At 44.8% G+C, this 27961-nt stretch overlaps 2 protein-coding genes across 2 annotated transcripts; both read left to right on the top strand.

Moving 5' to 3' along the window:
• The first annotated feature begins 9560 nt into the window (after nucleotides 1–9560).
• Nucleotides 9561–15167, top strand: gdf9 (growth differentiation factor 9). Its single transcript, XM_078231691.1, has 3 exons — nucleotides 9561–9698; nucleotides 13351–13387; nucleotides 13524–15167. Exons 1-3 carry the CDS (start codon nucleotides 9561–9563, stop codon nucleotides 14381–14383), a joined length of 1035 nt encoding a protein of 344 aa, XP_078087817.1. The 3' UTR covers nucleotides 14384–15167.
• Nucleotides 15168–18742: 3575 nt separating this feature from the next.
• LOC144505458 (cytochrome b-c1 complex subunit 8-like) lies at nucleotides 18743–24978 on the top strand. The gene is made up of 3 exons (XM_078231564.1): nucleotides 18743–18854; nucleotides 23635–23812; nucleotides 24761–24978. Exons 2-3 carry the CDS (start codon nucleotides 23659–23661, stop codon nucleotides 24853–24855), a joined length of 249 nt encoding a protein of 82 aa, XP_078087690.1. The 5' UTR covers nucleotides 18743–18854; nucleotides 23635–23658; the 3' UTR covers nucleotides 24856–24978.
• The last annotated feature ends 2983 nt before the right edge of the window (nucleotides 24979–27961 follow it).

Raw genomic sequence — 27961 nt, 5'->3', positions numbered from 1 at the left:
ACTATTCATAGGGGGAAACATCAAGACATAGATCATTTTTGTTTGGGTCTATGTAAAAATCTATATAAATTTAATATTAATGAGACAGAATCTGAACACAGCCGGAAAGCCTCAAAACAAAAAAATAGCCATGGAGAATGTTGAGAAAGACCAGTAGGTTTCTGAGGCACTGAAAAGGAGAATCAATCATGGACATGAGGAATGTGCTGGTAGATTGGCAGTAGACCAACAATGCCCATATCTAACGATGATGGCAAAACAAACATTGATAACAATGAAACCCACGATCAGGAGTAGATTTGAGGATTATCTGCTCAGAAATCTAGTAAACTAGCAGCCAGAAGATCCTGTCTGACCAACCTCATCCACTTTGAGGAAGCGATATGACAAATAGAGGGCCCAATAACATGGCATATATAAGACTTCCAACAAAAGTTACTCCCAGAAGACATTTAATTCAACCCAAAACTGTACGGATTCACTATAAACTGGGGAATGGATAAGCAATAGTGACTGCCCATTAGGAGGAATGATTGAGTGGTCCCAGTGCTCAGTCTCAAGACCACAACTGTTCTAATTTAGGTTGGATTAAGAAACAAAATGCTGAGTGATCAAACGTTCAAATGATGTAAAATTAGAAGGAACGTTGGAGTTAGCAATACCGACATTACAGATCGAGTCAGTCAGAATACATATCTGGGCAAATAATACCAGCTGAAGTTTATTGGGGACAAGTGCAAATGTTTGCATATGGGAAGGTAACACACTCCATGAATCATCTTAAAATAGCCAAGGATAAAAACTTAAATAGCCGAGAAGTCTCACTGAATCAATACTAACCATGTCAATAATACACAGCAATAATTAACAGTGAATAGAATTTTGAACAGCATAGCCAAGGCAATAGGATAAATGTCAGAGGAAGTTGCGACCAATACACAGTAATAAGTAACAGTGAATAGAATTTTGAACAGCATAACCAAAGCAATAGAATAAATGTCAGAGGAAGCTGTGACCAATGTATAAAGTGCACTGGTCAGGTGAATTGCGTAATGTGTGCAGCTCTGGTCACTGAGTGTAACAGAGACATTGAAGCAATGAAGAGAAGAGCCACAAGGAACACCTCTACTAAAAGTCTGACTTATGAAGAAAAACTTGTGCTCTTCATTCCAGAAAGGAAATATCTGAGAGTTGATCTTTTATGGCTATTTAAAGTTAGGGAATTGAAAACGTAAATCCAAAATATTACATATCAAAAGTAAGCAAGGAGACAAAAATAATTTTTAAACAAATAGCAGGAGATTCAACTCCAAATGAAAAGTGACTATTAACCATATAGTTTCGAATTCTGGATAAAATAGGAAACATTTAAGAAAGATTTGGACTCTGTAATGAGAGGTCTTCTGAATGGGTGGATTTCGGTAGATAGAATACCTATCCTTATCATAACTACCTTGTGACTATCTGTGATTGTGGTCCTTAAAATCTTTATGTGGAGCAACACAAGACAGAAAGGAATGAATCTACAGTACAGTCTATAACTCATTGGTTTGCTGCCCTCTATAGGATTATTTTAATCTCAAGTTTTGAAAACGTCAATTGACCTGGCTTTAACAGCTCTTTGAAGGAGTGCATTCCAAATTTCCACTACCCTTTTAAAAAGAAGTGCTTCAGGATTTCTTATAAAGCTACTGTTAAAGATTGCTCCTCCTTGTTCAGGATTCCCCTACCCTACATGTTCCCTGTATCACATCAAAACCTTTCAAACTCAAACCAAGTTCATGCAACTGGTCAATTTAACCCTTTAAAAGATGTCACATTCGGGTGATTCTGCACTATTAACTCTTCCAATGCAAAGTAATATTTCTCTGGAGATGTGATGCTTGAAATAAAATTTCCACATTTCAGTTGAGGTCCGACAGGCAGTATACTGAGGCATCACCTCCTCACTTTTGCAAGTCAACTTCTTTGAAGTATAGGGCATTGTGAACATTTAAAACCAGGGTATTATATCACAATCTAAAAAGCAGAACAGGTTACAATCTGTAAGCATTTAAAAACAGAACAAAACACAGACTTCTGAAAACAGAAATACCATATAGGAATCTCTTAAAAAGTGGTAGGTGATGTACGTTAATTATTCCTCAGGAATGGATGGTGTTCCATAGTCCCAAACTCTTCAGCTGCTTCATCAATGACCCATCTTCCATCATAAGGTCAGAAGTGGATATGCTCCTTCATAATTTCACAGTCCCATTCACAACTCCTCACGCAATGGAGCAGTCCATACTTGCATTCAGCAAGATATGGACAATATACAAACTTGGCCAGGCAATTAGCATCTCCAACAAGAGATGATCTAACCACTTCGCCTTGACATACAATGTCATTCTGATCATAGATTGCCCCAGTGTTAACATTCAAAGAGACACAATTGACCAAAACGTGACTGAACCAGCCATGTAAGCACTGACTAAGAAAAGGTAGAGGCTGGATATCAGAATTATTATGGCGCAGAAGCAGTTCATTTAGCCCATGGTATGAGCATAGCCTCTCCAAACGAGCATCATGGCTGAGTGCCATTCCCCTGCCTTTTCCTCGTACCCCTGCACAATCATCTAATGCCTTCTTGAATCTGCCTGCCCCACACTTCCAGACAATGGACTCCAGACCTGAACCACTCTGAAGTTTTCTTTCTCATCACATTTGCTTCTTTTGCAAATCACCTTAAATCTGTACCCTTTTATTCCTTCTCCTTTTACAATCGGAAAGTGTTTCTTCCCATCTACTCTGTTCAGTCCCCTCATGATTTTGAATCTCTATCAAATCTCCTCTTAGTCTTCTTCTCTCCGAGGAGAACAGTCCCATTCTATCTGCATAACTGAAGTTCCTCATCCCTGGAACTATTCTTGTAAACCTCTTCTGCACTCTCTCCAATGTATTCACATCCTCCGGTGCCCAAAACAGTACACAATATTCCAGCTAAGTCTAACTAGTGTCTTGTATAAATTCAGCATAACCTCCATTTCTTGTATGCCCCTTAATAAAGTCCAGAATGCTATATATTTTATTAACTGTTCTCTCCACCTATCCTGCCACCTTCAATGATCTATGTACATATACAACCAGGTCCCTCTGCTTCTACACCCCTTTAAGAATTTTACCCCTTATTTTATATTGTCTCTCCCATATCCTTCCTACCAAAATGCATCACCTCACAATTCTCCACATTGAACTTCATCTGCCACCTATCTGCCCAGTCCACCAACTTGTTTATGGTCTTTTGAAGACCTACACTGTTCTCCTCACAGTTTACAATACTTCCGAGCTTGGTATTATTGGAAAACTGTGAAATTGTCCCCTGCACACCAAAATCAAGATCATTAATATACATCAGGAAAAGCAAGGGTTCCAGTATCAACCCTAGGAAACACTAGTACAAACCTTCCTCCAGCCTGAAAAATATCCACTGACCATTACTCTCTGCTTCCTATTATTCATGATGTGGAGATGCTGGCGTTGGACTGGGGTAAGCACAGTAAGAAGTCTCACAACACCAGGTTAAAGTCCAACAGGTTTATTTGGTAGCAAATACCATAAGCTTTCGGAGCACAGCTCCTTCGTCAGATGGAGTGGATATCTGTTCTCCAACAGTGCACAGACACAGAAATCAAGTTACAGAATACTAATTAGAATGCAAATCTTTACAGCCAGCCAGGTCTTAAAGGTACAGACAATGTGGGTGGAGGGAGCATTCAACACAGGTTAAAGAGATGTGTATTGTCTCCAGACAGAACAGCTAGTGAGATTCTGCAAGATCAGGGGGAAAGCTGTGGGGGTTACTGATAATGTGACATAAATCCAACATCCCGGTTTAGGCCATCCTCATGTGTGCGGAACTTGGCTATCAGTTTCTGCTCAGCGACTCTGCGCTGTCGTGTGTCGTGAAGGCCGCCTTGGAGAACGCTTACCTGAAGATCCAAGGCTGAATGCCCGTGACTGCTGAAGTGCTCCCCCACAGGAAGAGAACAGTCTTGCCTGGTGATTGTCGAGCGGTGTTCATTCATCCGTTGTCGTAGCGTCTGCATGGTTTCCCCAATGTACCATGCCTCGGGACATCCTTTCCTGTAGCGTATCAGGTAGACAACGTTGGCCGAGTTGCAAGAGTAGGTACCGTGTACCTGGTAGATGGTGTTCTCACGTGAGATGATGTCATCCGTGTCGATGATCCGGCACGTCTTGCAGAGGTTGCTGTGAACAAAGAACAAAGAACAAAGAACAATACAGCACAGGAACAGGCCCTTCGGCCCTCCAAGCCCGCGCCGCTCCCCGGTCCAGGATTGAATCCTGAATCCAGGATCCCCGCCCAATTTTCCAGCCTATCTACATACCAATATCCTATCCACCGAGCTGTCCCTCACAGCTACGATGCTTTGTTCATTACAACCTATTAACTCACCTCCACCCCCCCATTCCAGACCATGTGATCTCCAGGGAGAGGCGAAAACCCAGAGTGAAAAACCCCAGGGCCAATATGGGGAAAAAAAATCTGGGAAATTCCTCTCCGACCCCCTGAGGCGATCGAAACGAGTCCAGGAGATCACAATGGCCCTGATCGGGAAATGCTTCCCAACCCTAGTCATTTCCACTTCCACGAACACCATATGAATTCCCTGCCCCCGAGACAGGTTCCCAACTATCCGCAGTCTCGCTCTGTACTGGCACCAGCAAGATGATCATAGAATGAAGCCTTGAAACGAGAAACAAGGAACAATTAGCCCGCGCCGCTCCCTGGTCCAGACTAGACCACTCTTTTGTATCCCTCCATTCCCACTCCGTTCATATAGCTGTCTAGATAAGTCTTAAACGTTCCCAGTGTGTCCGCCTCCACCACCTTGCCCGGCAACACATTCCAGGCCCCCACGACCCTCTGTGTGAAATATGTCCTTCTGATATCTGTGTTAAACCTCCCCCCCTTCACCTTGAACCTATGACCCCTCGTGAACGTCACCACCGACCCGGGGAAAAGCTTCCCACCGTTCACCCTATCTATGCCTTTCATAATTTTATACACCTCTATTAAGTCTCCCCTCATCCTCCGTCTTTCCAAGGAGAACAACCCCAGTTTCCCCAATCTCTCCTCATAACCAAGCCCCTCCATACCAGGCAACGTCCTGGTAAACCTCCTCTGTACTCTCTCCAAAGCCTCCACGTCCTTCTGGTAGTGTGGCGACCAGAACTGGACACAGTATTCCAAATGCGGCCGAACCAACGTTCTATACATCTGCAACATCAGACCCCAACTCTTATACTCTATGCCCCGTCCTATAAAGGCAAGCATGCCAGCTGTGGCAGGGTTGTGTGGTGTCATGGTCACTGTTCTCCTGAAGGCTGGGTAGTTTGCTGCGGACAATGGTCTGTTTGAGGTTGCGTTGTTGTTTGAAGGCAAGAAGTGGGGGTGTGGGGATGGTCTTGGCGAGATGTTCGGCTTCATCAATGACATGTTGAAGGCTCCGGAGGAGATGCCGTAGCTTCTCCACTCCGGGGAAGTATTGGACGACGAAGGGTACTCTGTCTATCGTGTCCCGTGTTTGTCTTCTGAGGAGGTCAGTGCGGTTTTTCGCTGTGGCGCGTTGGAACTGTTGATCGATGAGTCGAGCGCCATATCCTGTTCTTATGAGGGTATCTTTCAGCGTCTGGAAGTGTCTGTGTGGATCCTCCTCATCCGAGCAGATCCTGTGTATTCGGAGGGCTTGTCCGTAGGGGATGGCTTCTTTAACGTGTTTAAGGTGGAAGCTGGAGAAGTGGAGCATCATGAGGTTATCCGTGGGCTTGCGGCACAGTGAGGGGATGAGGTGACCGTCCCTAATGGAGATGAGTGTGTCCAAGAATGCAACCGATTCCGGAAAGTAGTCTATGGTGAGTCTGATGGTGGGATGGAACTTGTTGATGTCATCATATAGTTGTTTCAGTGATTGCTCACCATTGCTCACCACACAACTCTGCCACAGCAACCTCTGCAAGACGTGCCGGATCATCGACACGGATGACATCATCTCACGTGAGAACACCATCTACCAGGTACACAGTACCTACTCTTGCAACTCGGCCAATGTTGTCTACCTGATACGCTGCAGGAAAGGATGTCCCGAGGCATAGTACATTGGGGAAACCATGCAGACGCTACGACAACGGATGAATGAACACCGCTCGACAATCACCAGGCAAAACTGTTCTCTTCCTGTGGGGGAGCACTTCAGCAGTCACGGGCATTCAGCCTTGGATCTTCAGGTAAGCGTTCTCCAAGGCACACGACAGCGCAGAGTCGCTGAGCAGAAACTGATAGCCAAGTTCCGCACACATGAGGATGGCCTAAACCGGGATGTTGGATTTATGTCACATTATCAGTAACCCCCACAGATTTCCCCCTGATCTTGCAGAATCTCACTAGCTGTTCTGTCTGGAGACAATACACATCTCTTCAACCTGTGTTGAATGCTCCCTCCACCCACATTGTCTGTACCTTTAAGACCTGGCTGGCTGTAGAGATTTGCATTCTAATTAGTATTCTGTAACTTGATTTCTGTGTCTGTGCACTGTTGGAGAACAGAGACCACTCCATCTGACGAAGGAGCTGTGCTCCGAAAGCTTATGGTATTTGCTACCAAATAAACCTGTTGGACTTTAACCTGGTGTTGTGAGACTTCTTACTGTCGTATTATTCAGCCATTTTGTACCCATGTTACTACTGTGCCTTATATTCAATGAGCTATGGCTTTTCTCAAGCTAGTCGTGTCGCACTGTATTGAATGCCTTCTGAAAGTCCATGTACACCACATCAACAACATTACTCTCATCAACCCCGTTATCTCCTCAGCAAATTAGTTAAAACATGGTTTCCCATTTAGAAATCCATGCTGACTCTTACTAATCAATCCAAATTTTTCCATGTAGCTATTAATTCTATCCCAAATAACTGTTTCTGGAAGCTTGCCCATTGCTGATGTTGAACTGACTGGTCTGTAATTACTGGGGCTATCCTTACAACATTTTCGAACAAGCAATTCTCCTGTCTTTTGGCACCTCTCCAGAATCTAAAGACTGGAAGATCATGACCAGGCCTCTGCAATTTCCATTCTCCCTTCAATATCCTTGGATGCATCTCAACTGGTTCCAGTGCCTTATCAGCTTTCAGGACTGACAGTATATTCCACACCTCCTCATCATCAATTTTGGACCCTTCTGGGGGACAGAGTTTCCTCATCTGTTGCGATGGCCTGGGTAGCATCTACCTCCTTGGTAAAGACAGATGCAAAGTATTAATTTAATACCTCAGCTATTCCCCCTGCTTTCATGTGTAAATTCAATTTTATGTCCCTAAGTCAGCCTTATCTTTTACTATTGATGTGACTAAATTTTGAAATTAGTGACTGGTTCCTAACTTGCTAACAAAAACAGAAAATGCTGGAAAATTCAGCAGGCCTGATAGCATTAGTGGAGAGAGAACAGAGCCAATGCTTCGAGTCTGGATGACATTTCGTCAGAGCTAAAGGCAAAGAAAATCATAAAAGATTTATACTCTGAGGGTGGGGTTGCTGTAATAGGACAAATGGAATGTAAATAAGGTAAAGATGGCTGAGAGAGGTGCTAAAAGTGTCCATTAAGTGATCAGAATGTGTGACTGGCAGAACCAAGATACAGATGGTTATGTCAGTTGGTCGGGGTGGGGGTGGGGAGCAAGAAGGAGAGCGGGAATGGAGAATTGCAAAATATAGGCCAGACCAAGTAAGGACGGCAGATTTCCTTCCCGAAAGAACATTAGTGGACCAGATGAGCTTTTCCGACAATCATCAATGGATTCCAGATTTTTTTTAAATTCAAATTCCATCATCTGCTGTGGTGGGATTTGAAGTGGAGATGCCGGCGTTGGACTGGGGTAAACACAGTAAGAATAACCTGTTGGACTTTAACCTGGTGTTGTTAAACTTCTTACTGTGGGATTTGAACCCAGGTCCCCAGAACATTAGCTGAGTTTCTGGGTTAATATTCTAGCAATAATACCACTAAGCCTTTACCTCCCCACCACCACCTTCTGAAATCCAGTGAAGAATAGGGAATAAATGCTGACCCTGCCAGTGACACCCACATCCTGGAGAATAAGTAGGAAAACAAATATATTTTTGCATTATGGTATTTGCAAAACATTTTGGAAAACATAAATAAAAGCAGAAAATTGTGGAAATACTCAGCAGGCCTGGCAGCAATTGCGGAGAGAAAACACAGTAAAAGTTTCAGAAGAGCTGTTGAGAGAACTCATTAACCACCTATTTTGAACTAAAATGATCATGAAGTGAATAACTGATCCTGGTATGTTCCAGTTTGGGTATTGGCATAGTGGCACAGCAGTTAGCACCGCTGCCTCACAGTGCCAGAAACCTGGGTTCAATCCCCAGCTTGGGTCACTGCCTGTGCGGAGTCTGCATAAACTCCCCGTGTCTGCGTGGGTCTGCTCCCACAGTCTGAAAGGATGTGCTGGTTAGGTGCATTGGCTATGCTAAATTCTCCCTCAGCGTACCCGAACAGGCACCGGAGTGTGGTGACTTGGGGATTTTCACAGTAACTTCACGTAAGCCTACTTGTGACACTAGCAAATGAACTTTGAAGTTAAAAATAAAACTTGACCAAAAAGAGCAGTATGTTTCTGTTAAACAAACACCGTCAAGTAACTCATGGGCAACATCAATAGCTATGCAGGGGTTGCAGCAGCTGATAAGGATTAACTAGGGAATGGAAACAGGAGTCTGGAGCATTAATGGGGTTAACAGGGGCTCAGAATCAATGTTGGAAACTAGAGGATGTAAGCCCTCGACTGCAGTAAGGCATTAGGCCTCTTTTTGGGCAAACCAAATAAAGTAAGGCAATCGGAACCACTAAAAACTCAAATATATCAATGGTGGAGGGGTGTCAGCATTCATTAAATTCCCTTCTAAAGCCCTGACAAATAATTACAAAGTCTTACTAATATAGCCTTGAAGTGTTAACTACATCCTGAGTCACTTCTCAAACCTGTTTCTGATTGGTGCTAAAAGACTGTAATGCACATCCCACCTTGATTATATAAACTCTGTTAACCATCTAAAGTCCTCTTCCATCAAGGTGCTAATACAATTTCAGCGTTCTTGCGTCTCCTTATGGACATCTTTTGGTGCGTATCCCATTATGGAGGAGCTGTAACTTTGTGGATTATTAAATGATGTATCTTAATGACCTTATTAAAATCGGTGCACCTGAAGCCCCTCAGAGCCTCTTTATGTGCGCCGGAGACCATGTGTCTTCACTTCTATTGAGCTGAGCAACTTTATCGAGTGTGTTGGGAAGCTACAACATTCCCCACAAGAACTATGTGCCTTGTGAAAGGTGTAATTATGTGTCTTCACTGTAGCGTTTGGTTGGTATTGTTAAGTAGCTATGTCTCTCCCACCACTCCGATCAGCTCCGCCGGTCGAAGGGGAACCCAAAATCTCGAGGATTATGTTGCGGTTCCTCTTCTCAAAGTGTTAATGGAGAAAACTGCCTGGCAGCGTCAGATTCCTACAAGACCCGATGCGAAATATCTAAAATATATGAAAAGATTATATACTAAATCCGCTACACAGGACGGAATACCCAAAAGACCGGCAGATCGTCGCTATAATACCGTGAGGCTACTAACCCCGCGGATTGAATCCCGTGATAAGGAAGGTAAGGTCCAATTTGGATGGAGAAAGTTGTGCCTCAAGGGGTTGTATTTACAAGGTTCTGGTCTCAAGTTAAATCTTAACCCTGGCTATTGTGTGATTCACAGATTAATTGGGATTATCACATCTATTAATCATGTTGTACCTTTGCAGATTCACTTTATAATGTCATTTTTATGAGGGGAGATTTCTTCGGCGAGGAGATAATACAGTAATTGTAACCAAACTGATTTTTGCCTAAGTGGGAGGACACTAATATTCAACGTGAATTGTAAGATGAATTTGGAGGACCTAGTTTTTACAGCACAGAAAGAGGCCGTCTGGCCCATCTCTGCACTATCTAGCCTAATTCCAGCAGTACGTGGTGTTTGGCCTTGTATGCTTTGGCATTTCAAGTGCTCATCTAAATGCAACTTCAATGTTGAGGGTTCCTGCTTCTACCAAACTTTCAAGTAGAGTGCTGCAAATCCCCAACACCCTCAAAGTTTTGACTCTAATCTCCAGCTCCTTGCCTTTTAATCTATGCTCCGATTACTGATCCCTCTTACTAGGGTGGAAAGGGGTTGGTGTTAAAATTCAAGTCAAACTCCAGTATTTTATGAAGCCTGCCTGGATCATAAGTTTTACACGCTGAATTTGGCTGGGATAAGCATATGTTTCACTTCAGGAATGATTCAAATGACCCACTAGGGAGCTTTTATCAAACAAAGCTTACTTAAGAGTATAGTTAATTTGTATGGAAAGAAAATTAGCAATTTATATCAATTACAACCCCAATGTATAAACATTTAACAAATGTCAAATGTTCCAATCAAGCAAACTTCCCATAGACAAACCCTTTCCACAAGTTTAACAGCAAAGACTAATGCTCCAGTGATACTGGAACAATCCTTTGACTGGGGAATTGAAAATCCCTGCCACCACAGCCTTGTCACTTGTAGCAACCCTCTGGATACATCCAGAATACAAGGGAGAGTCTCTGGCCAAGCCACCAACAGTAGATGTTCTACTCCAGGAAGGCAAGAAGCCCTGCTTTCAACAAAACAGCAGAATTTCCTAAAACTGGGAGGGTGAAAGAAGAGAATACTTTGCAGCTTGATGGCCCTTCTAAAAACTAAACTGCTGTCAGCCAAAACACAAGACCTTAAATTCACCAAGAAAAAACTATCCAAAACACGTGACCTTCCTCCTAACGCAGCATCATAAAGATGCCAGAGTAACAACCCCCATTTAAGTAGCAACAAAACTCAGCTGCAGAGAACACTTAAAATCTTGAGGTATACTAATGTCACGTTAGTTTAGTTCAGTTGGTGATGCAGAGCAAAGACAACAGTGGGTTCAATTCTTGTACTGGCTTGAGGTTATTCATGGAGACCTTCCTCAACCTTGTCCCTTTGCTGGCGGTATGGCGATTCTGGGGTTAAAATTACTACCAGTCTCTCTGAGGGGAGAACATTAGTGGTAGTCCACAGGGGTCAGTGTTGGGACTGCAACCTTTCACTACACTAATGAGCTGGAAGATGGAACTGAGGGCATGGTTGCTAAACTTGAAGATGATGGCATAGAGACAGGTAGTGTTGAAGTGGGGGAGGCTGCAGAATGGCTTGGGGAGTGGGCAAAGAAGTAGATGGAATACAATGTGGGGAAAGTGAGGTTATGCACTTTGGTAGGAAGAAGAGGCATAAACTGTTTTCCAAATGGGGAAAGGCTTTGGCATGCTTGGCTTCAGAAGTCTGAAGCACAGGGACTTGGGAATCCTCGTTCAGGACTCTTGGTTAACATGCAGGTTTAGTTGAGGCAAATTCAATGTTGGCATTCACTTCTAGAGTTCTATAACACAAGAACAGGTATGTATTGCTGTGATCAGACTCCATTTGGAATACTGTAAGCAGTTTTGGGCTCCATACCTAAGGAAGGATGTGCTGTCCTTGAAGGGGGTCCAGATGAGTTTCGCAAAGACCCAGAACCCTTCATCGAGATGGAGTTTAGAAGGGTGGGGTGGGGGTCTGAATTGAAACCTGCACAATACTGAGGCTGAGATAGTGCATATGGTGAGGATGTTGCCACTAGTGGGAGAGACTAGAACTCAAGGGCACAACCTCAGTGAAGGGATGTTATGGGGATGAGAATCATGTCAGCCTTGATTGAGCCTGCTCTGCCAATCAATGGGCCAAATGACCTAATTCTGCTCCTATATCTTGTGATCTTGGAGGGCAGCAGTGGTTAGCACTGCTGCCTTGATGCCAGGGACCCAGATTCAATTCCCTGCTCGAGTCACTGGAGTCTGCACATTCTCCCGATGTCTGTGGGTTCCCTTCGGGTGCTTCAGTTTCCTCCCACAGTCCGAAAGATGTGCTGGTTAGGTGGATTGGCCATGCTAATTTCTCCCTTGGTCTACCTGAACAGGTGCTGGAGTGTGGCAACTAGGGGATTTTCACAGTAAGTTCATTGAAGTGTTAATGTAAGCCTATTTGACTAATAAATAAACTTAGTCTATGGTTGTCTGAAACTAATGGCCTTTTGGCTAAGATCAAGCCCAAGGTGGGGTGCAATGCCACATCTTGTCAGCTTGGATCTTCCCCCCCTCCCCCCCCTCCCTCTCCCCCCCCCTCCCTCTCCCCCCCCTCCCTCTCCCCCCCCCTCCCTCTCCCCCCCCCCTCCCTCTCCCCCCCCCCTCCCTCTCCCCCCCCCCTCCCTCTCCCCCCCCCCTCCCTCTCCCCCCCCCCCTCCTCTCCCCCCCCCCTCCCTCTCCCCCCCCCCTCCCTCTCCCCCCCCCCTCCCTCTCCCCCCCCCCCCTCTCCCCCCCCCCTCCCTCTCCCCCCCCTCCCTCTCCCCCCCCCTCCCTCTCCCCCCCCCTCCCTCTCCCCCCCCCCTCCCTCTCCCCCCCCCCTCCCTCTCCCCCCCCCCCTCCCTCTCCCCCCCCTCCCTCTCCCCCCCCCCCCTCTCCCCCCCCCCCTCTCCCCCCCCCCTCCCTCTCCCCCCCCCCCCCCCCCCTCCCTCTCCCCCCCCCTCCCTCTCCCCCCCCTCCCTCTCCCCCCCCCCCCCTCTCCCCCCCCTCCCTCTCCCCCCCCCCCTCCCTCCCCCCTCCCTCCCCCCTCCCTCCCCCCTCCCCCCCCCTCCCTCTCCCCCCCCCTCCCTCTCCCCCCCCCTCCCTCTCCCCCCCCCTCCCTCTCCCCCCCCCTCCCTCTCCCCCCCCCTCCCTCTCCCCCCCCCTCCCTCTCCCCCCCCTCCCTCTCCCCCCCCCCTCCCTCTCCCCCCCCCCTCCCTCTCCCCCCCCCCCTCCCTCTCCTCCCCCCCCCTCCCTCTCCCCCCCCCTCCCTCTCCCCCCCCCTCCCTCTCCCCCCCCCCTCCCTCTCCCCCCCCCCTCCCTCTCCCCCCCCCTCCCTCTCCCCCCCCCTCCCCCTCCCTCTCCCCCCCCCTCCCTCTCCCCCCCCCCTCCCTCTCCCCCCCCCCCCCCATGGGGATTGTGAATTGGATTCCATTGCAATCGTTTGGTTTGATTCATTCTGAGCAATGCCTCCTATGTGCGTCTCTTAGTGGGTCAACCCATAGCACATGGACTGCACCGATTCAAAAAAGGTGACTCACCAGCACCTTCTCGGGGGGCAACTAGGAATGGCCAATAAATGCTGGCCGGCCACCCTCATGTCGTACGATTTAAAGTCTCATTATAAATGTGCATGGTGCATTCTTTGTCAATGTTGACACTTTAACCTGGTATTGTGAGACTTCTTACAATATTGACACTTGCAGACCTGTTGACATTGTAAATCTTTTTATTTTTAGGAGTGTTCGAGCAGGATGTATTTTATGGTCTGGATCCTGTGACTGCTGGAGAGGAATTGCTGCGATCAGTGCTGTTATACTCTGTGGATAATAAATCCTCCTTTCCGCAGCTGTGTAGCTGTAACCTAACAGTGCAGGAGCGCAGCCCACTCTCCGGCCAGACTTGCTCTAGCCCCCTCCGCTCGTACAGCTTCGGCATCCGCCTGGAAGGTCGGAAGAGGCAGAAGTGGGTGGAGGTGGAACTGGCCTCTTTCCTGTCGCCCTTCCTGGGGCCGCGGCGGGGAGCCCTGCACATAGTCTTCACCTACCGCTGCGTGAGGGGCGCCCGGCGGCGGGGAGGGAACCGGAGCCGTGCTCTCCGGCCTGGGGGAGCGCTCCGAGCCCCCTCCCTGCTCCTCTTCCTCAACGACACCCGCGAACAGGTCGGCCAGAGCTGGCTGCCCTCCCAGCCCGGGGTCCAGCTGCCGGGGAGGAAGGGCAAGGCGGCTCGCCGGCGACGGGCCCCAGAACGGGAGCTGCCCCAGCTCCGCTTCCCGGACCCCGACCAAGAGTGCCAGCTGTACGATTTCCACCTCTCCTTCAGCCAGCTGAGCTGGGACCGCTGGATCATCGCCCCGCACCAGTACAACCCGCACTACTGCAAGGGAGGCTGCCCTCGGGCGCTCAGCCACCGCTACGGCTCCCCCGTCCACACCCTCATCCAGAATATCCTCTACGAGAAGGTGGACTCCTCCGTCCCTCGCCCGTCCTGTGTCCCCTCCAAGTACAACCCCCTCAGCGTGCTCACCCTGGAGAACGACGGCTCCATTGTCTACAAAGAATACGAAGACATGGTCGCCACCACTTGTACCTGCCGCTAGTCCCATAATGAGAACCACCACTTGCTTGGACAAGCCAAGAAAATCGCCATGTGTTAACTTTAGACATTAATAACTTTTTTCTTTTTTAATTTATTATTTCTTTGCTGTTTAATTCTCTGGTTTGTAAATACAGAATGTTGTGCCAGTGTGACTGACTACAAACTTTTTTTAAACAAACCGTTTGTTTAGGCCAAAAGTGTTGTGCGCCCAGTTCTGTCTGACAGTAACTAATCTTGTTTTTAAATGTTGTTTTTGACGGTGTATAGGCGATCTGTCCGAAATGACGTTTTTCTTGGCCATGCAGGCGTGGAAAGTTGAGTGCACCCAAGATGCCTTCACTGCCCCATTCCCCTTCCTTTAACTTTAACTTTGTCCCTATTTTCCCCTCCCTGTAACTTTTTTATGCAAAGTATTCGGTGATGTAGCAATTTTATTTGGGTGTTACCAGTATTTATTCGGAGTGGATTAATTAAATACAATTCTAATGAACTGTCACAAAAAGCTTGTGCATAACCAGCAGTGAAATGAGAATATTTCCTTTTTTTGGGCTGAAATTCACTGACATTGTAGCTTACTATTGCTGCTGATGGTGTTAAAATTAAAAGATGTAACTTTTTAAAACCATGTTTTTAAAGATACATGAGTGAGAATGGACTTTTTGCACAATTTGATGTGGTACAAAACCCTGGTGGTACCTGGTGAAGTTTATACTAATGTTACAAACCCTTTTGAATAAGCAGGTGCAGGTTCTGTTTGGCAGACCAAGAGAAATAAATAACCATTGCAAATGATTGGAGTCTCTGCTTTTGTTGCCTTTGAGGAATTGGGTGGAAAGTTTTCATGTCTCAATGTGACTTGGGCAACATGGAGTAGGAGCAGGAGGCCATTCTGCCCTTTGACCCTGCTCTATCATTCATCATGATCATGCCTGATCATTCAACTCGATAGCTTGGTCCTACTTCATTCTCCCTCACCCCCACCTTTTGATCTCCTTCACCCCATATGCTATATCCAACTGCTTCTTGAAAACCTACAATATTTTGGCCTCTACTACTTTGTGGTAGTGAATTCCACAGGCTGACCACTCTGGTGAAATTTCTCCTCACTTGTAAATAGACTACCCTGTATCCTTGAACTGAGCTCTACCCTGTTCTAGTCCTGTTGGAATTAAATTCTCCCCCCCCCATATGGAATTATTAATTCCGGTGCATACAATCCTGATTCTCAAACCTTCTTGGAACACCCTTGGATAAGGGTGCACAATTCCAGGTGTGGCCTCACCAAGGCAGTATATAATTGCAGCAAGATATTTCTAATCCTTCCAACATGCCATTTGCCTTTTTTAAACTGCATGCTTCCCATCAATGACTGGTGTACAAGGACACCAGATCTTGTTGCACATACCCCCTCCTAATTTACATCATTCAGATAGTAATCTGCCTTCCATTTGCTACTAAAGTGGGTAACCTCACTTATTCAAATCATACTGCATCTGCCATTCACTTGTCCAAATCACACTGAAGACACTCTGCATACTCCTCACAGCTCACCCTCCCACCCAGCTTTGTTAGCTGGAGATATTTTATCCTTCATCTAAATCAATATATAGGGAATGGCTGGGGCCCCAGTACTGATCCCTACAGCAGCCTGTACCTACCATTTAGAAAAAGACCTATTTATTCTTACTGTTAGTGCCTTGCAAAATGTGCTAGAGTCAATGCCAACCCTATGGTCATTGAGGTGTTTGAACTGGAGGCTCTATTTGCTGAAGAATGCTGGGGTTCATTAGCTGTCAGGTGGACATGCCTCAAGTCTATTCTGTACTTGGCATGATTTGATCTGAGACCAACCCTGAGGATGAAATTGTCATAAATTAGCTGACAAACCCCCATCCCCAACTGCGATCAATACTGATGACCTCCAGAAATGTTTAATATTTGGATATCAGAGGGATCTAAACTCTAGTAGACTTGTATACCATGATTCATCTCCATGAGAGGACAGAACATCTGAGTGGCTTGTAAATAAGCCTTAGGCTGTTGAGGAAGGAAATGTGAGAAACCTGAATATAGATCTTTGATTTTGTCTATGTCCACTCTTAATGGCCATGAGTAATTTATCAGTCTATCATCCAAAGATGTGTGGGTTAGGTTGATTGGCCAGGTTAAAAATTGCCCCTTAGAATCCTAAGATGTGTAGGTTAGAGGGATTAGTGGGTAAAATGTGGGGGTAGGGCCTAGGTGGGATTGTGGTTGGTGCAGACTCGATGGGCCGAATGGCCTCCTTCTGCACTGTAGGGATTCTATGATTTCTATGACTAGGGGATCATTAGAAGCATAAATGTTCTTGCTATTCCAAAGGAATTTGCATTTATATTGTGTTTTAACACAGTAAAATATGCCAAGAACATTGTCATACACAATTCAACCACATCAGATATTAGGATAAATATTTATATTTGGAAAAATAAATTTAAGGACTAAAATAGTCATAACTTTGGTGCTCAGTATCTGGCCAGATGGAAGCTCAGCCAACAATGCTGGAGTGATTATGCTTAAGGATGCACAAGAGGCTAGAATTGGACTAGCACAAGGGTTGTGGAGGTGACTACAGAGATTGGGAGGAGGGGAGATGATGATAATTTTAAATTTGTTACAAACACATGGCTACGAGCATAGGTGACAATTTAACTATGGGGCTGTTGTTCTGCAAGTGAGAAAATATCAAGTCTGTTCTGAAGAATCATATTCAACTCAGAGCTTCACTCTACAGAAATGCTACCAGACCGGTTGAATTTTTTCCAGCTGTGTTTGTATGGAGCCTAATCATATTCTTCGTCAATGAAGAACGTTAATGCCAATAAATAGACTCTCAGAGCAAGAGGGTAAAACAAAACTCCAAACTGAGCAGCTCCAACACCTCCACTTTCTCAGGAGGCTAAGTAAATTCAGCATATCCCCTACGACTCTCTCCAATTTTTGTACAGATGCACTATAGAAAGCATACTTCCCAGATGTATCACAGCTTGGTATGGCTCATGCTCTGACCAAGACCTCAAGAAACTACAAAGGGTTGTGAACATAGCCCAGTCTATCATGCAAACCAGCCTCCCATCCATTGACTGTTGACATTTTCTGCTGCCTTGGAAAAGCAGCCAGCATAACCAAAGGCTCCATACATGCCAAACATACTCTCTTCCACCTTCTTCCATCAGGAAAAAGATGCAAAAGTCTGAAATCACGTACCAACTGGCTCAAGAACAGCTTCTTCCCTGCTGCTGTCAGACTTTTAAATAGGCCTACCTCATATTAAACTGATCTTTCTCTACACCCCAGCTATGACTGTAAAACTATATTCTGCACCCTATCCTTTCCTTCTTTCCTTGTGTACTCTATAAATGGTAGGTTTTGCTGTATAGCCAGGAAGAAACAATACTTTTCACCTTATCCCTCAATGTCAGCAAAACGAAGGAGATTACCATCAACTTCAGGAAGCATAAAAGAGAACATGCCCCTGTCTACATCAATGGGGGCAAAGTAGAAAGGGTCAAGAGCTTCAAGTTTTTAAGCGTCCAGATCACCAACAACCTGTCCTAGTCCCCTCCCATGCCGACACTATAGTTAAGAAAGCCCACCAACGCCTCTACTTTCTCAGAAGATTAAGGAAATTTGGCATGTCAGCTACAACTCTCACCAACCTTTACAGATGCACCATAGAAAGCATTCTTTCTGGTTGTATCACCGCTTGCTATGGCTCCTGCTCTGCCCAAGACTGCAAGAAACTACAAAAGGTCGTGAATGTAGCACAATCCATCACGCAAACCAGCCTCCCATCCATTGACTCTGTCTACACTTTCCACTGCCTCGGCAAAGCAACCAGCATAATTAAGACCCCACGCACCCCAGACATTCTCTCTTCCACCTTCTTCCGTCGGGAAAAAGATACAAAAGTCTGAGGTCACGTACCAACCGACTCAAGAACAGCTTCTTCCCTGCTGTCAGACTTTTGAATGGACTTACCTTGCATTTAGTTGATATTTCTCGACACCCTAGCTGTGACTGTAACGCTACATTCTGCACTCTCGTTTCCTTCTCTATGAATGGTATGCTTTGTCAGTATAAGCACGCAAGAAACAATACTTTTCACCATATGTTAATACATGTGACAATAATAAATCAAAATCAAACGTGATATCGAATCAAAAAGGATCTAAATTGGGTGCAACCTCTTACACATGGACATGGGAAGCTATGTGTTTGCACCATTAGGGTTTGCTCTCATTCGCAGCAGCTCCTGACTGGCACGTGCGCTTCGCTGCACGTGACTGCTTCTCCCGCGCCGTTAGGTTACATCAGACGTAGCGTGCGTGCGGGTGACGTAAGCGCGTTCGGCGCGGGGGCGGGGCCAGCCTGCGGGAGAGAGGAGACACCGCCAGCGCCGCCATTAGAGCCACAGCCAAGGAGACGGCAAGGTGAGGCAAGGACGGGAGAGGAACCGGGGTATCAACGGAATTTGGGGGGGAAACGGGGATTGAAAAGGGAAGCGGCTGCCGACACAGGCTCCGGTGGTGAGGGGGGGAGGAATGTTCGGAGCGAGAGCTTAATGGGTGCGGGGGGGGAGGAATACGGAGAGTAATGGTGGTGGGATAGACTGGGAATGACGGGCCGCACCGCCTCATTGACTGCCCGCCCGGGACAGGCTTCGGGTTTCAATACGGAGAAACCTACACATCCCCCCTCATGCAGAAACACAGCTGAGAATGCACACGAAACAGCAATGTTAAATTGTTAAAAGTTTATTAGTATCACAAGCAAGGCTTACATTAACACTGCAATGAAGTTACTGTGAAATTCCCCTAGTCGCCACAGTCCGGTGCCTGTTCGGGTCAATGCACCCTAACCAGCACATCTTTCAGAATGTGGGTGGAAACATTGGGTTTCAGTCCCATCCTTCAGTGTGTTCCCATATTCCTAATGCAGTTTATAACCCTCCATCTGATGTTCCCCCTCTCCATGATATTCCCCGCCTGACTTCAGTTTTGTCCTTGGAGGGTGATTTGGACTTGCTGGCTGCATGAAATTGCTGCAATTTACTCCTTCCCCTTAGAGGGCAGACAGTTACAGTGTGTTTGCTTCGGTAGAATGGGAAAGAGAGTTGAAAATGGCCAAGTGTGTGATCCCACCAAGTCACTATTTTTAAGAAAAATGTTAGAAAAGTCCTGTCAGTTCTTCCCCTTGGGAAGGCTGATTCATTTAAACCCAAGTTATTTTGATTCTTATCGCCCAGTAATGTGTTGCAAGTGATAATGAGACCATTGATGTTCATAGTGGTTATAACATTCCTGTGAATCCCTTGCATCTGATTCCATTTTACGCTGGAGCTCGGTTCCATGATTTTCACCACATGAACTTTATTGGAAACTATGCATCAACATTTACCTACTGGGACAAAATCTTTGGAACTGACTCCCAATTCAGCACTTACTACGCAAAGTTAACCAACAACGAAAAACTAGAAGATAAGATGAACTGAAGCCAGCCAGAATGAGCAGTCTTCTTTCCAAGTCTCTGAATCAGGCCAGGCAGATTGATTTGTTTGTCCTGGGCTTCTGCTAAGTCTCCCCGAGCCACCTCCTTCTGTCAGCAGTATTATTTATGCTGTGCTGGATTTTTTTTTGTCAGCTGTATTATATGACAGGTTTAGATCGCTTTGTGTAACTGCAGAAATCTTTGAGATCTGGGGGTACGAACTCCAGTTCTTGGGGTCCTAACATCTCTTCATATTTGACCAGCTACTATTGTTCTACAATTCACCAAACCAAACAAAACGTTTACAGTATAAAATGAAATGGGGCGCAATGTCATTGCCACTTCTATTCTTTCAGACTAGTAAAAAAAAAAGGGCGGCACGGTAGCACAGTGGTTAGCACTGCTGCTTCACAGCTCCAGGGTCCTGGGTTCGATTCCCGGCTCGGGTCACTGTCTGTGGAGTTTGCACATTCTCCTCGTGTCTGCGTGGGTTTCCTCCGGGTACTCCGGTTTCCTCCCACAGTCCAAAGATGTGCGGGTTAGGTTGATTGGCCAGGTTAAAAATTGTCCCTGAGATGTGTAGTTAGCGGGTAAATATGTGGGGGTAGGGCCTGGGTGGGGTTGTGGTCGGTGCAGACTCGATGGGCCGAATGGCCTCCTTCTGCACTGTAGGGTTTCTATGTTTCTATGTAAAGTAGCAAAAATAAATCCGATCTGACACAGTACTGATTTTTAAGGCTTGTAGAACATCAAACTGGGAAAATGAACTGCAAGTACAAAGCAAATTGGTCATTGTCTAGACTTCAGCATACACAGTGGGCCATGGGACATCAAGGTTAAATTATAAGTTTTTTTTAAAGCTCCCATCAGAGCTGATTAACACAAACTAGTATTTGAAGCTGGGTTCCTCCAGGACCTTATAATGTATCTAAGGCCACTAAGCCAGATGGTGTATTCGGCTACTAATTTGTCAGGGAAACCATGGACCCTAAGGCTGACTATATCCAGGGGTATCAGCTGAACACATTAACAATTTGTGTGGAAAATATTAGCACCTGGAGATTAACATATTGTTTAATCTGATCTTGTAAAGTGAAAACACTTAACCCATCCAAAACCCCAAATTTATTTATGGCCCTGTGATCACCCTGTGTTCTTCAGTAGGGTCACTTCATTAAGGTTTTGGCCATCTTGTGATTTTAAAAATCAAAGACAGTGATCCATCTGGCATCATTGAAGTATAAACTTCACCAGGGTTGTTTAAACTACAAAATGTATCTCTTCCCTAAGATCGCAAAACCTAAAGCCCCATTGCCTTTCAAAAAAAATGTCCTAAATATTTTTCTTGCCGGTATCCAGAGCAGAAATTCCAGTGGGAGGAGGCAAGCAAAGCACTGTCTCAAATTCAGCTCCTCATACCCTCATTATGGGGTAGATAGAGAAAAACTATTTGTTTTAGTGCAAGAGCCCAGGACAAGGGGACATTTAGAGGTGATTTCGGAAAGAATGTCTTGATGTAAATGTAGTGGAAATCTGGAACACTCGTCCAAAAAGCTGTTGAGATGAGGTTAATTCATAAAACAGCAGCGATTGATAGATCTTTGTTAGGTATCCATGTTCAGGCTTCTGGAGCCAGCAGGTAAACTGAGTTTAGGAACATCTTAGCCATGATCTGCATTGTGGCACTATCACCATGATAAATGGGATAGATTCAGCTGGAATCCATGAGCTCAAAATTGGGCAGCCATAAGGCACCATGGACCAGCAGCTGAATTATATTCAATCACAGTCTATAATTTCATGCCCTGCATATTCCTCTATCAACAATTACCATAATTCTAGGGGCCAACTCTGGTTTAATGAGGATTGTGCATGCTTTATAGAACCTTAGGCTGCACTTGGAATATAGTGTTCAATTCTGGTCGCCACACAAGGATGTGGAGGCTTTGGAGAGGGTACAGAAAAGATTTACCAAGATGTTGCTTGGTATGGAGGGCATTGGCTATGAGGAGAGGTTGGAGAAACTTGGTTTGTTCTCACTGGAATGATGGAGGTTGAGGGGCAACCTGATAGAAGTCTACAAGATTATGAGGGATATGGACAGAGTGGATAGTCAAAAGCTTTTTCCCAGGGTGGAAGAGTTAATTAATAGGGGGCATAGGTTTAAAGCAGATGTACAAGGCAAGTTTTTTTACACAGGGTGGTGGGTGCCTGGAACTCTCTGCCAGGGGAGATAGGGGAAACAGATATGATAGTGACATTTAAGGGGCATTTTGACAAATACATGAATAGGATGGGAATAGAGAGATATGGTCCCTGGAAAAGTAAGGGTTTTTAGTTCAGTTGGGCAGCATGGTCTGTGCAGGCTTGGAGGGCCAAAGGGCCTGTTCCTGTGCTGTAATTTTCTTTATTCTAATATGATGGGTGCAGCATTTCTAGGTATATCTAGAAATAAGGTGCCAGTCTGGTGAAGCTACAACGCCTACTAAACAGTGGAAGCAACGAGCTGTGGGCAATGCTACGTAATCCCACCAGAGACAGATCAGATTAAAACTCTGCAGTCCTGTTATATTCAGTCTTGGATGGTGCTGGACAATTAAATAGCTAACTGAAGGAAGTGGCTCTGTGATCACCACATCCTCAATGATGGTGGAGTTCACCAAGTCAGTGCAAAATACAGGGCTGAAACGTTTGCAATCATCTTCAGCCAGAAGCATCAAGTGAATCATTCACTCCCATGTACTATCAAGCTGAGCGCACTAGGTACATCAAAGGCATATTGGCTGTAGCTCCAAAAACCTGTGCCCCAGAACCGGCCACATGTCTAGTATAAAAACAGAAAATGCTGGAAATACTCAGATGGTCAGGCAGCATCTGTGGAAAGAAAAAACGTTTGAGGTCTCGGTCTGTTTTCCAGCTGTACTTTAGCCACCTCTACCCAAGCTGTTCCAACACTGGACCTAACTTGTCTACACTAGCCACATAAATAACTACATGGACAGGTCAGAGCTGGGCATTGTTTAGCAAGTGACTCATCTCATTCCCCAAGTCTTTCCACCACATACCAGGTGTATTTCAGGTGTGTGATGAATGATTATAGCTTCTGCAACACTTGCGAAACTCAACACCCCCTGAGACAAAGTTGCCTGCTTGTTTGGCATCAAATCCACCACCTTAGACATTCACTTCCTTATCACTGACACAGTGACAGCAGTGTACATCATCTACAAGATGCACTGCAGCAACTTGCCCAAACTTCTGAGCACCTTCCAAACCCGTAACCTGTACTGTCTGAAGACAATGTGGACAGAAAGCGCAGACTGCAAGTTACCCTTCAAGGCAAGCAGTTTATAGCACTTTTTCCTAAGAAAATTCATTTTGCTATCTTTCTCCCTCTTTTAAAAGTATCTTAAAAAGCTTACTTCTCACTCAGCATTTTATTGCCCCTCCCAGATTATCAGACTTTCAACTGTCCAGCAAAGTTCTCTTGAGACCTTTTCCTAAGCAGCTGTATTTTGAAGGAATCAATATGTTAATAGTTTACTTGAATGGGACCCTTTATTATTGACTAGGAGCTGGTGATGGTGGGTTAACATGTGCTTTGGCTAGTGCAGAAAATACAGCATTTGTGGATTTCAAAATTGATTGATTTGTGTATGATTTGCAGTTGCAGTTTACATGCCTGAATGATGCATGACACTTTTGTACTTCTGTTTTCCATAGAACTTTGGATTTAGTGGCTGCAAAATGGGTCGCCACTTTGGAAACTTGACCAGGTTACGACACATTGTCACCTACACCATCTCTCCCTTTGAACAGAAGGCATTTGCAAATTATTTCTCCAAAGGCATTCCCAATACGTGGAGGCGATTCAGGGGTCAAGTGCTCCGGGTTGTTCCTCGTATGTATAATCATGTTTCCAAAAGCAATACAAGCATTTTCTGTACTGAAATGAATATAAAACTTTGGGTTTTACTCTACAAGTAAAGTGTAGGTTACATTCCTGCTGCCACACTATTAAAGATTCCCATTTGTATGGGTCTAGTTTGATCTTGTGTTAATTTTGAACAGATACATGCATAGGATTAAGGGATGATGAATTGGTGTGGCTATGACAGTAATAGCATATTAACAATTTGTACCGATTTAGATAAAGGTAAAATACTGCGGATGCTGGAATCTGAAACAAAAACAAAATGCTAGAAAAACTCAGCAGGTCTGACAGCATCTGTGGAGAGAAAATAGAGCCAACATTTTGAGTTTGGGTGACCCTTTGTCAGAGCTTTGACGAAGCTCTGACAGAGGGTTATCCAGACTCGAAATGTTGGCTCTTTCCTTTCTCCACAGTTGCTGTCAGACCTGCTGACGTTTTCCAGTATTTTCTGTTTCTTTACCAAGTTAGTCTTGTGTACGCTCACAATACAGGTAAACATAAAGTTAATACAAATGAAATAACACCTACCACCATTCAGGAAGTTAAGCATTTAAAAAGAAACATTCATATACTTTGCTATTCATCTTGCCCATTTATCAACAAAGGCACGAAGCTTGATGTACCAGTGCATATGCCATGTGAATATGGGTATTGAGATCACAAACTCCATTTAATGCAGGAATCTGGTACATTGCATCTACTTTGATTTAGGCAAGAAGCATTAATCGTGGTGGTGTAAGGACAGAATAATCTTTCATTTTTAGGACCACCCCAAGTAGAGCAGAGATAGTTTCACCTCGTGTGCTGGACCTGAACTGTTTCACGCTCGGAATGGATTTGTCAGTATGATTTTTTTAAAAAACTATTCTTATGGATCTGATTTAGAAGTTGAACTGTTGCATTTTTCCTTTCCAGCCTTTGTGTTATCGTATCTTATCTATACCTGGGCCAACCGTGAACATGAACTGTCACTGAGGAAAAACCCGGCTGACTATGTGAACGATAAATGAACGGTGGTATATGGAGGGTATAATTTCTGATGATGCACCAAGGATATTCCTGCCTAACTGTTCACTTTCAGCGAAAACATTGTCTCTCTCTCTGTTCAAAAATAAACTATTTATAGTGTACAACCTGTGCAGTCTCTTCAATTCTACATCTAATAGTAAAGAATTGTGAGCTGAAGTACTCTGTCAAATGGGGAGCAAGAATTTGAATAGTTCACTTGTGTCTGCTCATGTTTTAACACTTTGAAGTCCAAACAGAGTGACTGACATGTCAACTGGTTTCCTGTCCTCTCATTTGTGTCCACATGAACCACAGGTTGAAGGTTTAAAAGAAGCTCCTGCTTTGGTAAAACTGGATTTTATATATCAAAATACAAACAGAATTTGTTCTTTTTTAATTTTTGCTCCATTCTTAAAATTACTAAACCAATGCTCAAGAGTAGACCAGGTGGACACAAATCCATCTTCTTGCTTCAAAAATTCAAATTGAATCCAATTCATGGTCCCCACAATAGAGACAAACAAGATCCAAGCTGACAAGATTTGACATTGCACCCTACCACATTTGAGCTTAGCCAAAAGGCCGAGATGTGATAAATGCTTGAAGAACATTCCCATCTGCTGGGTTGTGCATTGCTTCCACCCCAGGTCTGAGATACTCTGTCGGCCACCCAGTCTCATCCTTAAAATGTGAAATATACCGAGTGTGTTGTACTTCAGTTGAACGTGACTGTAACTCTTATTGCACAATTGCTCAAGCTGTCTTAGAATAAGTGTGATGCTTTTTCAGGAATCCTGGTCTGCAGTTGATTTTTTTTTAATGTGCAAGTTATGAGTGAGTCTCAGTGTCTACCTAATGACCAATTCTGGAAAACACTTCATAGTTTGATGGCTTGTGCAATTTGGGATCAAGAGTTAATACAGGACTTTTGAATTTTAAAGCATCAGTATGTGTCCTTGGCAGAATTTGATAACAGTGGAATTAATAATACGGCCTTAAATTGTCTTAGCTAAATGCATCAAATACCAGCAATTAGCTGTCAGGTTAGGGAAGTCCATATTTCCAAATGGTTTAATAATCTCAGCTCTAGCATTGTGGGCAGAGGCAAAGTGTTTTCTTGTACAGAAACAAAACTTGCCTGTTTTATCTTGCACTGATTAGAAGGAAGACCCAGTTCCTTTCAGACCCAAAAAGGCACTTTATGAAGCCAAGAATGTGCATGGATGAAGACAGAATGGCAGCATGTAGTTAAGTGATAATAGCTACTTGTTGACTTCAGAGACATGAAGAATTCAGACTCGTATCGCCTGCAGCCATGCTAGACTGAAAGCCTACGACCATACTAGTGTGAAAACGCCTGATCTCGGAAGCTAAGCAGACTCGGGCCTGGTTAGTACATGGATGTGAAACTGCCTAGGAATACCAGGTGCAGTAGGGTTGGACGGCACAGTGGTTAGCACTGCTGCCTCACAGCACCAGGGACCCGGGTTCGATTCCTGGCTTGGGTCATTGTGTGGAGTTTGCATGTTCTTTATGTCTGCATGGGTTTCCTCGCATAGTCCAAAGATGTGTGGGTTAGGTGCATTGGCCATACTAAATTGCCCCTTAGTGTCCCAGGATGCGTAGGTTAGAGGGATTAGCAGGGTAAATATGTGAGGTGATGGGGATAGGGCCTAGGTGGGGTTGTTGTCGGTGTAGACTTAATGTACTGAATAGCCTCCTTCTGTACTGTAGATTTCTGTGTTTCTATGTAATTGAAAGGATTAAGATTTTTGAATCTCCCTTTCGATGGCGTTGAGAGGATAAAGATATAACAATTCAGCTCTCTCACATCAAGAATGGAATTTGCACCTTCTGTCTCCAACAAGCTGTATAATGTGGGATTGATAAAATTCAGCAAGCAGTCTGCGTGCATATCCCGTGGGCTGGAGAGTGGCAAGTGGAAGAGAAATCTAAAGGAAAATAAAGTAAACAAAGTGGTGACTTGATAGAAAATTGAACAGGTAATACAAGAACAGGAAAATGAAAGCTGAATGCATCAAAGGAAGAAAGGCAGAGTACAAGTAAAAATATTAACTGGATCTAAAAAAAACCAAAACAATGTTATAAAATCAAAGGTCTTTCCAGTGGCTGTTGGAGGACAAAGGTCATCGAGTGATGTCTCTGAATAAGGTTTAGTGTGATTTATATAAAGTAATAGGTGATCGGGCAAAGGTAACAAAAGATATTAAAGTCCATCACTCAAACAAAAATTGGCATTGCTAAATGGAAACATGGAAGTTATGATGGTGAGAGACACGTTGGAGCTCCAACAAGATGTGGCAGGGAGGGCGGGTTCTCACCTATTGCTGCTGACAGAGTTGGCAGCATAAGTGTGAAAGATAGGTAATTGTCCACCAGATTCTTATAAGGAAATATGGTCAAAAATCATCCATAGATTACATTAGATTTAGGGTTGGTGTGATTTAAGGTTAGGATCAGAATCACGGATTAGCATTAAATTTAACACTTGTTACAATCCTAGTAGAGACCAATGACTTTTAGAAAGACTTGAATTTCCCAGTGACCAAGGTGCCACGTATTCAGACTTTTACTGTAATAAACAAACTAAAATCAACATAGCTCAAACATTTTATAGAAAACTAATACACCAAACTAAAGCAAAAGTAGTTTCACATCAAATAAAATTTGTTCCAAAATTCACCACAAAACGGAGGGCCCTGAGGGGATGGTGAGGTTGAGGGCATATGGGAAATTCGAAATGTAATTGTAATAGGATCACAAGAATGCCCTCTGTGAAATGTATCTTGTCAGGGTTAAATAATGTAGATCGTAAAATTTTCAGTCAATTGCAACAGTTAGGGATTAATCATAGAATCCTATAGCGCAGAAGGAGGCCATTCGGCCCATTATGTCTGCACTAACCACAATCCCACCCAGGCACTATCCCCATAACGCATGCATTTACCCTAGCTAGTCCCCCTGACACTAAGGGAAAATATAGCACAGCCAATCCACCTAACTCACACATCTTTGGGCTGTGGAGGAACCCGGAGCACCTGGAGGAAACCCTCACAGACACGGGGAGAACGTGCAAACTCTATACGG

Source organism: Mustelus asterias, chromosome 16 (genome assembly GCF_964213995.1).
Source record: "Mustelus asterias chromosome 16, sMusAst1.hap1.1, whole genome shotgun sequence".
In the NCBI taxonomy this organism is placed as follows: domain Eukaryota; kingdom Metazoa; phylum Chordata; class Chondrichthyes; order Carcharhiniformes; family Triakidae; genus Mustelus; species Mustelus asterias.
This window is presented reverse-complemented; position numbering and strand designations above follow the sequence as displayed.

Coding starts and splice junctions, on each gene's coding strand:
- gdf9 (XM_078231691.1), top strand. CDS start 9,561: ATGGAGAAAACTGCCTGGCAGCGTCAGATTCCTACAAGACCCGATGCG. Junction 9,699..13,350: donor CAGATCGTCGCTATAATACC/GTGAGGCTACTA, acceptor GGGGGCAACTAG/GAATGGCCAATAAATGCTGG. Junction 13,388..13,523: donor TGGCCGGCCACCCTCATGTC/GTACGATTTAAA, acceptor TTTTATTTTTAG/GAGTGTTCGAGCAGGATGTA.
- LOC144505458 (XM_078231564.1), top strand. CDS start 23,659: ATGGGTCGCCACTTTGGAAACTTGACCAGGTTACGACACATTGTCACC. Junction 23,813..24,760: donor AGTGCTCCGGGTTGTTCCTC/GTATGTATAATC, acceptor TTTCCTTTCCAG/CCTTTGTGTTATCGTATCTT.